The sequence below is a fragment of the Talpa europaea genome (assembly GCF_964194135.1).
Source record: "Talpa europaea genome assembly, chromosome: 6".
Lineage (NCBI taxonomy): Eukaryota > Metazoa > Chordata > Mammalia > Eulipotyphla > Talpidae > Talpa > Talpa europaea.
The window spans coordinates 80,992,346-81,008,098 of record NC_140072.1 but is presented as its reverse complement, the minus strand read 5'-3'; the positions used below and the strand labels follow the sequence as shown (position 1 = coordinate 81,008,098).

Genomic DNA, 15,753 nt, shown 5'->3' with positions numbered 1-15,753 from the left:
ATCAAAAAAATTGTGCTCATTTCACAATATAGTCATACATTGACTCACTATGTTATATACCTGAAACTGATGTTATAGATCAATTATATTTCCATTTAAAAAATGGGCAAATAGACACATTTACAAACAGACACAAATGACCAACAGAAACATGAAAAGATTCTCAAAAAGACTACTTATTAGGGAAATGCAAATCAAACCACAATGAAATAAAATTTTACCCCAACCTGCACGGATATAATAATTTCTCTAAAAAGGAGAGTAAGACATTTACATAAAAAAAGCTGCTTCGGAATCTAGAAAACTTAAATAAGGGACCAGGAAAATGAATAACTATAAGAAAGTGAAAATCAAAATCAACAAAAAACTATGAACTCTATGGGGGGTGGGGGGCCGGGAGGGGAGGGATTGGGGTCAAAATAAGGGGGTTGCAATTGTATGGGGAATATAAAAATAAAATTTATTAAAAAAAAAAAAAAGCTGCTTCACCTGACCCACACACTTTCCTTCTCAAAAGCGTATTATCAACATTTATATATACTAATTTTCTAGAAAATCTAGCCCTCAATTTTTTCCTTTTTTCTATTTAAATTTAATGTAGTAACACAAAACACAAAGTAATTCAGATTAAATTTCACATGGCAAAAGATGTATGCAATTCTCTGGGAGACTTAGCAGTTCCTTCATAATCAAATTCTTTCCCTAATAAACTATAGTTTGCAAATTTAAAGTAATGGAAGGCTTAAAAATAAAATCAAAAAAGAAAAATAACATCTCTCATACCTCATCCTCAAAGAGGCCTTTTCATCAAAATATACATAAGCAATTCCATGTTACTAGCTTTATCCCCTGACCCAGAACACAAATATGTGAACTATATTTCCTGATGTCAGCTGTGTATACAAGGACAGTATACTGAGATAGACATCTTTTCCCATGAAGAGCCAAAGGGAAAAGCACAGTACTTTGAAGTCTGGTTATTTAGATCTGGTCAAACAAGATAAGTGTAGTGCACTTCTATTACAGGAGAACGTCTAAAAAGTCAGGTAATGCTAAGAAGTGACGGAGATTAGAAGAGTTCAGATAATGTTTCAATAAATGGCCAGGGGTCTGGTCCGCAAGAAGGAAGAAATGAGAGAGAGAGAGAATACCTCTTGCTTTGAAACACAGGCTGTAAGCTAACAAATGCCAGTGTATTAATAGTTTTTGGTTTAAGTTAACTGTCCTTACAGCTAATGTAAGAATTTTGGACAATGAACTTAACTGCATTTTCAACATATATTAACTTGGCAAAATTAAAGTGACTTATAATTATTCCTCATTTTTTAGCTTTCAGAAATGCTTATGAGCTACTTCATTTGTCAACAACAAAAAGATTGCTGTTTCCTGCCAAGCTCAGCATCAGGGAATGTATTTAAATGGAACAGCTTTGATAAAACTTTGGCACCACACATCCCTTAACTCCAAAATGGAGCTCAAAGTCTGGCCAAGTGTGAATTTAGTAGACCCCTCAAGTGTGAAATGCAATCAGGGAGGTTCTCTCCTTTCCCACCGTAAGCTTACACTTCTTGGAATAACCACTTTCTTGGTCCCAGAAGAACTGTAATAGTTGGCCAAACCATCTGTGACCCCAAATAACCACAACATATCAGCCTGTTGTTTTGGTTCTCATACTATGTTTCCATATTAACCCTAAAACTACTTGGATGATTTTTTGAGACAATGATGTTAAATTTATATAGCACTTTTAACCTGTCAAAACATATTCACATACACTGCCTCACTTCCTCCTCTCAAAATACAAATAAATAGTTATTTAAAATTTATCTCTTGGTTACCCCAGGCTGCTCTTTCCACCCAAGTTCCTTGACTGCAGCATGCCAATACCACACATCCTGTTGGTCAAGGCATAAATCCAAAGTTATCTTTGATTCTTCATTCTCCCTGACCACCATCCAATCACTAAATGAGGTTGGTTCTATTTTCACACTGCTACTTCCTTCTAGTTCTATCTTGAGCTACCATCATCTCCTGCCTAGACCATTACAGTGGCCTCTGAGGACTTAGCCTTAGCTTCTCCATTATATTCCCCAATTCTAGCATTGCCATGCTTGTAACTTCATTGACATTCCACTACCATCAGGTAAAGATCAGACATATATAACGCCCTTCTCCATTTGAACCTTTGCGTAGCATTCCCACATCATCAGTCCTTATGAACCTAAATTCATCCCTAGCATTCTATACTCTTGTTATACTCAACTCCTTGGAACTTCCTGCACATGAAAAACTTCCATACATCTATATATGTATGGTGCTACTCTGACCACATGCCAGGACTCCAGTTAGGCTGTTCCTCCTAGGAAAGCAACACAATACCCATCTACCCACCAACACAAGTCAGGTTATAAATCAGTCATGTGCCTCCCCAGAAAACCCAAAATTCATTTTCATTACTTTCTATTGTTATAGGCTACTTTTCATTGCCTCCATCAGACTTGAAGTAAAGTGAGGGAAAGAATAACATCATATTTATAATTATTCCCAGAGCTTAGCACTAGTGCTCAACCTATGTTACTTAGTAGGTGCTCAATAAATCCTTTTTTAATCAATAGATACAGGTCTCATGTAATATTATGAATAAGAGATCGGGGTTAGAGATCTGAGTCATTTAGGTTAAGTGGCTTACCTAAAGTCACAGACTAGTTCAAAGAACTGAGACTTAAGTTTAAGCTTCACGATCCCAGGACTATAGGAGACAGGCCATCATATTTCACTGGCTGGAATTCAACACTGAACACTTCAGTGCAACAGAGGACCAGTATCAACATGTGGAAGCAACTATGAATGACAGCTTCCCCTATGACTGATTAGAGTAAGTATTACATGCAGTGGGCCATCAAGAAGCTACTTTCTCCTCCCAAGAATGCTGGTGCAGTGCAGCCTATACAGTTGGTACATGTTCAGGACTTGGGGAAAAAAGAAAAGCAGCTACATTCTCAGACAAATGCCCAGTCTTTTTAGCATCCATAACCCTGGTTTCAAGGTTCTATATCATACCTTTTTCCTCTGTCACATGTGGAAGTAACTTCTCAAGTTCACGAAGTTTCAGCAATAAGATGCAATTGGGAAATGTATCATCTACCACAACTTGATCTAGGGGCTGAAACTTTCCCTGAAAAAAGATTTTTGTTCAGTCAGAATACAAACATTCTAGTAAACACACTCACATTAAAAGAGAAAAAGATACATTACCTCGGACTGGACCTTTAAACTAAATTCAAAGTCATTCATTCCATCTAAGAATCTCTAACCTGGGAAAGGTGCCAGAACAGACTCTCAGCTCTCTTTTGAAGATGGTGAAACATTAGGGTTCTAACCAGTGCATCTCAGGGCTAGAGTCCCTGGATGAAATAGGGAAGAATAAATCTGGAAAAGCACAGAAAAGTTGCAAAGATGGCAGAAATGTAGGACTGGTTCAATCCATTCAATTTGAAGAAGAATCAGTTGAGATTACAGAGTGGGAGTTCTGATCACATGCTAACACTGCCAGGAACAAGCCAAGAGGGTATACATGCCCCTCCTCCTGATCTTTGGTCTAAGGCTGAAGAAAGAAGTGCTATGACACACAAACCATCTCTCCCCCAAAAGTGAATCTTTTGTAAGAGCTGTCTTCCAATGCTCCCAAATGCACATCATAATAAAAGAACAAAGAGAGGAACAAGTAGAGGGACAAGTGCAATGAAGCTGCACAGACATTAAATCAGGCTCAGTGGGCCTCCCTGGTGGCCTAGGGGTTAAGTTTCAGCACTACCACCATGACAGCCTGAATTTGATCCCGACCCAGGGAGCTAATCCACATGGCCCAGTAGACCCCTCCTTGTCTTGCCCGCTGCTCCCCTCAGCAGTGTATTTCAGTAGATCTGCCTGTTCTGCTCCTCACTCTGTCTCTGGTGAATGCTCTCACCTCTATCCCCAGGGACCTATGGCCTGCACCCAGTTCTTCTATGCAAAAAAATATAGTAATAAATTGTTTTTTAAAAAAAATCAGTCTCAGCCAAGTTTATAAGAGTTCATAGCCAATGGGCGTTAAGTGTAGACAAGAATTGAGAACATTCTTTGTACATAAGTTTAGTTTCCCTTAACTTTACTATTATAGCAGCATGGAAAGGCAAATCTGGGCTTCTCTGGTGGAGCAGGGATTAAAGTCTCAGGGCTATCAAACTATCACCTGGCATGAGTTCAATCCCCAGCCAGGAAGCTAACCCACATATGGTGCTGCTTCCCTTAACAGTATATTTCAGTAGATCTGCCTGTTCTGCTCTCCACTCTGTCTCTGGTGAATCCTCTCATTCTCTCACCTCTGGCCTACAACCCAGTTCTTATATGCATAAATAAATAAAAATAAGTCTTAAAAAAAAAGGCAAGTCTGTCTAAATTATTAGGGCAGTCTTCATTAAAGGTGTATGATTTGGCCCCTGTTCTTCTAACTTTACCTTTCTGCTTTAGTGGTAACTCCAAGACAAAAATTGTGTCTGATCAGTTATCTTTCTGTCAATGTACCTTTTCTTTTAAGGGTGAAATATATTTATTGGCTCAGGAGCATGTGTGACAACTTATCATACCTTCCGTTTGGTTAATAAGAGGCAAAAATACCTCAATTTAATTTACCTTTTCCTTCAGAGAGTAATAGTCAATATTCTAAGTATTTAATGCTTTAAGACAATATTTTATTTATATTTGATGAACTACCACACAGTAATAATAAAGATAATAATTTCATAATTAACTGATGTTTCACCCTGTTTTTGTTAATCATATATACTTAAAAAGGGCATGCAACAAGCAACTTGCTTTGAATATAAAGTTAATTAAGAGTTGAGATAGCTAAAAAGAAGGATTATTAGGGGACCTCCCTGGTGGCCTAGAGGTTAAGTCTCAGGGCTATCACCACTACAGCCTGAGTTCGATCCCTAGCCAGGTAGCTAAACCACATATGGCGCAGCAGAACTCTCTTTCTCGCTTGTTGCTCCTCTCAGCAGTATACTTCAGTAGATCTGCCTGTTTTGCTCCCACTCTGTCTCTGGTGAATCCTCTCAGCCCCCAACCCCCATACCTTGCATAAATAAGTAAAAAATAAGTAAATAAGTAAACAAATAAGTAAAATAAAAATAAGTAAAATAAAAATAACTAAACAAATAAAAATTTAAAGAAGAAGGGTTATTTTTACTGATGTTAAAATAAATTTTATGATTAAGAAGGGACATCTCAAATATGCATACCAATATTTTTTGTAACAAAACAGGAAAAGGTGGGCCTCCCCTGGTGGCGCAGCGGTTGAGTGCTGGGAAATAGGAAAAGGTCACATCTAAAATGTAGGGAAGGAAATAACTACATGTATCATGAGTTATTTTAAAGTATATTTCTAGCATTTGAAAAGAATGTGAGATGGTTTGCGAGAGGCAACCATCAACTTAGCAGTATTTCTGTTTCATTCTGCATCTGAATCTCTTAGTCATAGCATCCAGAGACTTCAAAGTTCAGATGAGGATTAATCCTCCCAAGTCATTAAGGCTGGTGGTTTTCTGTTAATTTATCCTAGGACACACCACAAACAGGAGCAAGTTTCTGCTCTGAACACTGGTCATGCCTAGAACCATTTCTACTTGTTATAGACACATGGTTTACTAGCCTCATTGCTTGTATGCCCTAATTCTACTGGCTACCATGCAGTTTTCAGATAAAGGAAAATATGATCAAACAAGGAATAGAATTTCGCTAAACAACGAAAAAGACAAGAGAATGTAGGAAAGGGGGAGAATAAAAGAAGCTAAGCTGTGCCAGGAGAAAGCATGCAAAGTTTTAAATAACTCCAAGATTAGGGTGCTGGTTGTCAGGTCTGTGTGTCAGTGCTCTCATCTGTACCACACATACATACACACGTTTTACACCAACCACATCAAATATGAAGTATAGGGTATCTACATTAGTAACATTAAAAGGACAGAGGCGATAAAAGAAAAAAAAAACTTAATCTGTTTCCTTACTGTCAATATCCCAAGCTGGGAAACTCACCTCTTTATCAGCCTTTATAAAGTAGTGGAGAAGCAGAAATAGAGGGTCCATAGGTGTGGCAAAGTGGAGAAGACCCCCTACAGAGTAAATAAGAACAAAGTAAATTAAATGTCTTTGTAGGGCGATTTTGTTATTTCATCTTACTCCCAATATTAAAAAAAAAGGATGAAAAATTATGTGAAGCTTCAAATCCAGAAGCTTTTCTTTTATGGGCCCAAGATTCTATGTGATTCTCTCAAAAGGCAGAAAGTAGTCCATGAGATTTTACACCATAGGTCTTCAAATCCATGAGTATAGAAGGGAGCCAAGATACTAAAATTGACCTTTAACTTTTCAAATCTTTTTTAACAGAGGTCCTCCTCCTTTACCTCCCTCCTCATAAAAAGTGGTGGTTGAAGGGAATACAGCCAGAATGTAAACTAGGCAAATACTAAGAAACCTATATAAGTAAAGTTGCAGTAAAATGTAATTTCCTGTGTTTTTTAGGAAGAAGCCATGGGAAAGCAACATTACTCTTTGTACATAGCTCCTTTCTATGGTCTGGGCTCACATCCCTAATTGCCAACGACTCAAAGCTCAGATGGTTGTTACCCACACCAGACCCCATTCTATCCCCTTCTCTAGAAGAAAAAAGCAAAGGGCAGGAGTCTAACAAGACTGAGCATAAGCAAACTGGGAGCTCTACAGTAAGTAAACGGTGATCTCCAGGCTTAAAGGAAAAAGGGCAAATCAAACAAATTAGCCTACTACCTACTTTCCAAGTATCTTTCTTCTATTGCATGTCCCTCTAAGCATTTCAGATGCCCCTTCCACAGAAGAGAACCAGCAGAGGTGTTTTTTTTTTTTTTTAAATCAAATGGAACAATAAACAATTCATCTATCTTAATACTTATTAGTACGGTTTCAGGAAACACATGTACTTACTTTCATTCTCTAGCACAGCAATCTATCTAAACAGACCTAAATTATATATATATATTAATCTATTTCATTAAGTTAAAAAAAACAAAAAACTAAGAGAACTTTGATCATTGCCTCCTAATATTTTCTAGTTTCATTTGGATATTACTGTGTTGATCTAGCTAAACCCAACTGTAAATGTATTTCACTTAAATTGGAACTCATATATTGCTAAATGAGTATTAGCAGCAAGAATAAAAGAGAATATATACTTTATACCTACCAGGCAAATACAGACTATTATATTTGGTCATCTGAAAGCCACATAAAATCTTCTCCTTCATAGAGGTGTGTGATATCTATTACCAGTAATAAACCCCTTAACTGGGATGCCTTAGAAGGAAAGCAAAGTAGCATTTCTGCCTTAGCACTAAATGACGTCCTACACAGTCACAGACAGCACAGGGCTTAAGGAAAAATAAGAAGCACTCTCTGGAAACAATGAGAGAATGGGTAGAGGGGATGCAGACTGCCTCCACTATCCTATGACTCTCCAGCCTGATCCCAGAAAACAGATCAGAAAACACACGGTATCCTTTTTCCTACTGAGTCAATATTGTTCCCAAATTAAAGAAACATTAAAAGAAACAGAACTTCAGTGTTGGATAGGTACATGTGTTGGAGGTTTGGAGGGAGTGGCAGTAGTAATTTATATGACAAGACATTAAAAAAAAAATCTTTGTTTTCTCTATAGAATATATCATATCAATGTTCAAGGAAGTAAGATGATAAAAACTTAAGATCCTCAAACAAAGATAACAGCAAAGAGCTGCCTGTCAACACACTGTTGTACTACTCCATGGTACAAAGTCATCTAACTTCTTGCTAAGGGTGTGCCAGTATTTTAGGAGACAATGTGAGTCGTTAGTTTAAAATTTCCTACCACACAGGTATTGCTCTAAATTTGCTCAAATTATCATTCCTTTTTCAAGCCTGCTCTGATGCCAAGGAAGGCTAAACCCTGGCCAGATTCCAAACTAGGGGACAGACCCAAACCCCCATGTTCATTGAAAATGTAAAAGTTTAGTTAATGGAGATACACATACATTTATGTATATATATATATATATATATATATATATATATATATATATATATACTAGTCACTTACCTGATTGAACTGATTGATTTATAAACCAAGAATGGTGTTTTTCCTTGTAAACTTTTATTTCAAACAGCTGCTGTAGATACATATTGAACAAGTACATGGCTCCTTCCCCTGTTAAGATAAATCTGCTTTTTATTTGTAAGTTTTCACACACATAAAAAAAAAATCACAAAACGTCCAATAGTTCTGAGGAATGTTCTTAAAATGAACATAAACATACATAGATATATTCTACATAAACTGACTCCAGAAAACCTTATAGTTATTATATACAGATGTTTACTTTCCAGCTCTCTAATCCTCACTGAACTTAAACCAATAAATAAAAAAGTACAAATCATTTATCTTATCTGCTACAAAGGCGCTCATTGAATCCTCTGTCAGATTGTGAGGGAAAATCCATTCTTAAATTACCCCAACCTAGTATTTCAGCCAGATGAACTGAGCTTACATGTGGGTCCCTGTCACCAGGGCAACAAACGTCACCCTACATGTAGGGTTCAACATATGGACTGAGTCTGCAAACCCTAATGGCTAGCTCTAAGTGAGAAAGGTAAGGGCCCTAAAACAATAACATGCTTCAAACTATAAGGAATATCCACTAAATTGGATGGCTTTTCTCTTTCATTCTTAAAAAAAAAAAAAAAAAAGGCTGGAAGAGGGTGTTATGCACATCTGCAGGCTTTATTCCTTCAATACAAGGACTTAGCTTAGTGTCATGAAAGACTCTGAGTATCTCTGTCTCCATCACACGCTTATTAGCATGTGCCCTTCAGGAGGCTATGCAAAACTTTCTGTGGCTCTATTTCCATACCTGTAAAATGGGAGCAATGCTGAACCTAACCTCACAGGGTTTTTATAAGGATTAAAATGACAGTATCTATGTAAAGTTCCTAGAACAGCACTTAGTGTACAGTAAATGTTAGCCTTAATTTTTCTATAGTCAATATAACAAAAACATTTGTTTCTCCATTGTCTAGACATTCAGATAAAACAAATTTTATCAGATCAATTTTTTTGGTACCTTTACGTTTTTTAAATGCCTTGAAACCTTTACTGTTATCGGGCCTCCCCTGGTGGCGCAGAGGTTGAGGGCTGGGCTGCAAAGCTGCCCGCAGCCTCTGCAGCGCCCGTTCAATCCCCGGCCATGGGTGAGGGTCCCACATGGCATGACAGACCTCTCCTGTCTCGCCCACTGCTCCCCTCAGCAGTGTATTTTATCAGTATGCCTGTTCTGTTCCCCATTCTGTCTCTGGTGAATTCCCTCACCCTCCCGCACTTCTGACTGTACCCAGTGCTTGTATAAGTAAATAAATAAATCTTAAAAAAAAAAAAAAAACCAAAAACCCTTTCCTGTTATCTAAACCTCTTGAAGAAACATTTATTACCTCTCTTAGTCTTATGCATAACTAAGTTCCAAATAATACAGCTGACCAATTACATTTGATTTCATTTTGAAGAGAAACCTGGAGGAAGTAAAAAAAAATTTTCCCTCTGTTGCTGCTATTTATATCTTCCTAACAATAACAAGTCAGTACTCCTTGATTTTTCTCTTGCTTTCATTGATCAGTGTTATAGTCACTAAGAGAATGCTCCAGATTTTTAAATACCAAGTGTCTATGTAAAACCTTATAAAATAACCTGATAAATCTTATAAAAAGATTAATGGAATAATAATTCCACATAGAGATAAATAATATCACCAATATTCAGTACATGTTTATAATATGTTTTAATACTTTGCCTAAAGATTAGAGAACAAAACAGAAAATACATTGAATATAAAGGTAAAATAAAATTATTTCCAATAAAATGTGTATCTTTAATATACAAGGCTTTTAATAAAAATAAAATTACCCTTCCACAAGGCAAAAATAGATTACTCTTTGGTGAGAAAAAAAGCAAAATACAACTCAAAATGAAACTACCCAAATCTTGGCAAGCCAGGTAAAAGCTTCTTTTTTCTTTACTCTGGTTGTTTATTTTACTTATACCACAAAATGAATAAAAATAGAGGCCAGTGTTAGACAATTACTCCTACAAAAGTTAGTTTAAGAAAGTCAAAGTTTTCAGGAGCATCCCTAGTGGCCTAGGGGTTAAGTCTTAGTGCTGTCACACTATCACTGCTATGGCCTGAGTTCCATGCCCAGTAAGGGAGATAATCTACACATGGCACAGCAGACCTCTCCTGTCTCACCTGCTGCTCCTCTTAGCAATATATTTCAGTAAATCTGCCTGTTTTACTCCCCACTCTATCTCAGGTGAATCCTTTTACCCCCGCACCTGGCCTACACCCCAGTTCTTCTATGCAAAAATAAATTAAAAAAGAAAAAAAAGCCCAAGTTTTCAGAGAGAAATCAAACATACTACTTTTCTGTTTTGCCAGTATTTCTGATGAATAGTTCTAGTTCTATAGATAAAAATTATAAAAAGAAATAAAAAATGTTTAGATGCAGTGAATTATCTGGGGAGACTGACTAGTAATGTCATTACCTTGCTTTTGCCATCTTATAAAGGCATCTTACCTTTAAAAATTATTCTGAAAGAGTAAATACACAAAGCAAATTAGTATATACTCCTTCTAGTCACAATGTTTAAAAATATCCAAGGGAGGAAAGAACATACCTGTACATGGGCTAACCAGTTTTACAATCATAAGTCCACTTTTTGCCTTCTTTGAAGCATCTTTGAAATATTCTGAAAGAAATGTTGAATTTGAAAAATTATTTTTATTGTTACTATTAATATTAATCTGAAATAGCACAATTTAAGAATAAATACTGGACATACATTTTTTGCCTATAATTGTGACTACCTAATCACATTCTCTGCCCATTTTTCTGGTGGGATAGTCTTCTTTCTTTCACTATCAAATGAGAAGTCTTTACAGAGTAAGTTTATCAGCTATGTTTCTAGTATTTTTTTTTTTTGCCTTATAAAAGATATAAAATCCTTATGTAGCCATATCAATATTTTTCATCATGGTTGTAACCTTTGTGTCTTACTTAAAAAGATTTTCTCTTCCTGAAGATTTTGTGAATTGCCTGTATTTTCTTCTCATACTTCTACAGTATATCTTTAACCTATCTGGGATATGTGTAGGCTAAAGACATGAGAAGAAAATCCAAATTTAATTTCTTCTTAAAATGAGTTGTCCAGTTGTACCGCTATCATCCATTGAAAAATGCCCCACTGAAATAATTCCTTTATACTAAATATTTAAAATACATTCATGAGTTAGTCTCCAGGCATTCTACTTTGGCCTACTAATGTGTATATACATTAGCATTAGTGTATATCAAGCATGTCTAGAAATTGATTTACTCATAAATAGCTAAAATATAACTTTTTAAATAAAATAATAGTGACATTAAATACATGAAGAAAAAAATCTAATTTTGAGATTTCCACTTGCAACCAAGTGGGGTAACAGGAACCCAATTTATCCTCCCACCTGAAACAACAAACACACACACATAATTACTATTTTCAAGACACTGGACATTAAGCCATGTAGGACAGTGGTCTCCAAGAGATGGGAAACAGATCAGGTAAGTCCTGAGATTGCCCCAGTTTACTGCCTTGGGAGAGTTTTCAGATCATAACACAGAATGCGAGAAACCAGGAGAAGCCAGGCAGACTCTTTGAATGGAAGAGATGGAGCTGAGAGTTCTGGAGACATCACAGCTAGAGTCCCCAAATCAGCATACAGAAAAGAGGGCTACAAAGAAAACCCTGGGGATCTACAAAGCTACCGGTTTCCACTGTCAGTACATCCAACTGATGAAACTACTTGGGAGCCAGGAGAAAAATATGAACAGATTAGAGAGAAAGTAACTCACACTCAGGCCCCAGAATTGGGTCTGTTCCTAGATGGAACCTCAATCCTCAAACTTCACAGAGCATTGGGCAGAGAACACAAAAGGGTCTTGCTTCACTAGTAGGGAATAAATAGTCATAGACTAGATGCTCCTCTGGTCTTACCAAACTAATTTTAAAAGCAAGACCTTAGAAAACATCAAGTTGTTTCCAAGAACCTTTAACTATGTCCCAGAATGAAGCTCGGATTATTTATAGGAACAAACAAGTACTCACATCCAAAAAGGCAAAATTCACAATGTCTGGTATCTATTCAAATATTACCAAAGAAGCAGAAATATATGGCCAATAATGAGAAAAATAATCAATTATTAAGAGATGAATACTGATATTAGACAGATTAGAATTAACACACAGTGGCATTAAAAACAGTATCCCTCACTTTAAAAAAGTTAAGCAGGGACATAGAAGATTTTTTAAAAAACCCAAATTGATAGAATTAATCGCAGAAGATTGATGAATTTGAAGACAGCATTAAAAACTACTTAAAATGGGGGCCTCCCCAGTGGCGCAGCGAGCCGGGCGACAGTCCCCCACATGGTGCGCAGACCTCTCCTGCCACACCCACTGCTCCCCTCAGCAGTGTATTTCATCAGTCTGCCTGCTCTGCTCTCCACTCTGACTGGTGAATTCTCTCACCCTCCCGCGCTTCTGACTGTGCCCAGTGCTTGTATAAATAAATAAATAACTCTTTGGGGGGGAAAAAAAACTACTTAAAATGAAAACACAGAGAAAATAAGAATTTAAAATTAAAAGATTATCAGTGAACTATATATATCCTGATAATATATAAAGAATTGGAATTCCTGAAAATGAGGAGGTGGGGAACAAAAAGAAATCTGAAGAAAGCATTACTGAACAATGCTTTCATGAAAACTATATATGTATCTACACATCCTAGAAGTTCAATAAACCCAAAACATAAGAAACAGGATTAAATACATATATATCAAAATCAAGTAATAAAAAGAAATCTTAAAGCAAATAGAGAGGGGAAAAAGAGACACGTCATATACAGAGAAACGAAGTTAAAAATGACAGTAAATTTCTTATGAGAAACACAAGACAGGAGACAATGGAGAAACATCTTTAAAGTATTAAAACATGATGAAACCAGAGAAAACACACTTAAAAATGAAGGTGATAAATAGTCTTTTTCAGACATATAAAAGCTGAAAGAAAGAATTACCAACAGACCCGCACTACCAGAAATGCTAAAGGAAGTCCTTCTGGCAGAAGGAATATGATACCAGATAAAAATATGAATCTAAACAAAGAAACAAGGAGCGCTAGTAATGGTGACTACAGGGGCAAATATGAATTTTTCTTATTATTTAAATCTCTTTAAAGATGACTGACTAAACAAAGAGAGTGGGGTTTATACACATATAAATAAAATATAACAGCATGACAGCTTGGAAGGGAAGAAATAAAAGTAGCATACTCCTGCAAGATTCTTATATGTGAAGGGGTATGCATTGCTACTTGAAGGTAGATGTGACCAGCTAAAAGAGTAAAATAAAACCTAAAGTGGCCACTAAAATTACAAAATTGCCATCACCAATAAGAGAACAAAGGAGAGAAAACAGAATCATAAAAAAATACTCAATTCAAGGCAAGACAAAATGGGAGTAAAAGACGTACCAAAAAAAACAAACAGATGAGACAAACAAAATATAAATGGCAAAAGGACAGAGTTAAACCTAACCATACAGAAAATCACATTCAATGCAAATGATCTGTACAATCCAATTAAAAGCAACACCCTTTAAATATTAAGACACAAACAGATTAAAAGTAAAAGAAAGGAAGAAGATACATCATGCCTATCCTATTAGTAATAAGTACAAGAAAGACGAAATGGTTCTTAATATCAGGCAAAGAACACTGCCAAGATAAAGAAGGTCTTTTCTTAATGATAGAAGGATCAAGAGGAATTAACAACCCTAAATATTTACACTCCCAAAGATGCACAAAATAAGAACTGACAGAACTCCCTGCTCCATCTCTAACCCCTGGCAACCACTAATGTGTCTTCACCTCTATAATTTTGACATTTTGAGAGTGCTATCTAAACGGAACCATACTGAGTCCATTTTAAGAATCTTTTAGGACTTTCTGCAGCTTATAAAAATATAAAGGGTGAAGTTTAGCACTGTTAAAACTTTTCCAAAAAAACTAAAACAGGTTGTGGTTTTCTCTCCTTTCACCCCCTGCTGCTTCTCACTTTTCCAGCATCAGATGTTTTTACTATATCTCAAGGCATAAAAAGATGGCCTCTCTAGTTCAGCAGTATACACTTCTATTTTATTTCAGTACTACAGTAAATCTGTCAACTTTAACTTGGTGAATTATTAATATTTTTTATTTCCTTTTTTCCAAAGAAAACTTTTCTATTGAACCTTGCCAGTTCTCGCTTCAGCTTTCTTATTCCTCCAGAGTTTAAAATAATTAAAATTTACCAATACTGAGAATCCAAAAATTATATATTTAATAACCATATAAGGGAAGAGTGTTTCTGCTTTTCCCAGGCAGAGCAGTAAATCCAGAGGATTAGCTATAGCCTAAAATGTCAAACTCTGAGAACTTTAGAATTACCAAATACAAATAAATACTAACATGACATTAATGTGTTCTGCTGCAAATGCTAGTGTTCCCAAAATATGCTTTGACCTACTTTAGCATACATAACACTATTTGGTAGGGGAAAAAAGTCATCTTTTCTCACATTGTGCAGAGAAAACAACTGGCTGTTGAACTAAGTCTTTCAACACAGAATTCCAAGTGAGATGTTATACTCATGTTGTTTTGCCTCTCTTTATAGAATGCATTTCAAAACTAATCTCGCCTGTCCACTTCATTCATCTACTTATCAATTGTGATTAGCAAAAACAGATCCTGCCCTTATACCTGGGGAACTTTTGAGTGTTCCAAGGAACAGATAGATAATAAACAATCACAGACATAAATTAGACTGTAAATGTAACTGTGTGCCATGTAACAAGTGTCATGGAGTATGAAACCTAACAATAGTTAGAGGAAGCCAGGGAAGGCTTGCTGTAGTAGCACTAGTTAAATTCTTTGCTTCAATGGGTAAGGAGTCACTGGAATTACACATTCACTTTACCTGATGAAGCTTTAGTTGGCTCCTGGGCCAAACCCAGTGCACAGAAGGATTTTGATTGATATGAACATTTAAAAAAAATTTAAATTAGGTTCCAATATTTGGGAATCATAAGTCAGACAATATACTTTCCTAATTACAAAAAGCATTAAAGATTTGCCTTGCACAACAAAAAAATCTAGCAACAACAAAAGTAATTTGTCAAATGGAGCTACCATTCTCCAGTTCCTTTACAACATCTTGTATTCTCATCTCATGGCTGGGTGATTATCACAGGCCCTGTCTGCCATCACTAAACTACCTTGTTACTTGCTTGATTCAATGTACCCACAGCAGTACCTAGAAAATAGCAAATGCTTAATAAATAAACATAAATAAATAAATAACGAACACCACCATCTTACTGAATCTTTTCTCATACAACCAATTTTATTTATGTCACCAGGTCAGATACTTTTCTAGGCAATGAGGCTACAGCTGTGAAAAAAAACAAAGCCTCCTTTCTTCACGGAAAGGCGGCATTCAATACACTTCCTTCTTTGTACACTGTCTACTTATTTTATATCCTCATATCTAGTCATCCAATTCCTGTGGGGCAGAGACTAGG

At 36.2% G+C, this 15,753-nt stretch overlaps 1 protein-coding gene across 1 annotated transcript in view; it reads right to left on the bottom strand.

The window, feature by feature from the left end:
- The window catches only part of RNASEH2B (ribonuclease H2 subunit B), a gene marked incomplete at its 3' end in the record, with an annotated part of 54,446 nt that overhangs the window by 22,488 nt on the left and 16,205 nt on the right, over positions 1-15,753 (bottom strand). The window contains exons 2-5 of the mRNA XM_084235798.1: positions 10,769-10,840; positions 8,147-8,254; positions 6,076-6,152; positions 3,061-3,175 (exon numbers count right to left, since the gene is read on the bottom strand). Of these exons, the coding sequence (XP_084091924.1) occupies positions 3,061-3,175; positions 6,076-6,152; positions 8,147-8,254; positions 10,769-10,840 (372 nt within the window). The remainder of the gene's footprint in view (positions 1-3,060; positions 3,176-6,075; positions 6,153-8,146; positions 8,255-10,768; positions 10,841-15,753) is intronic.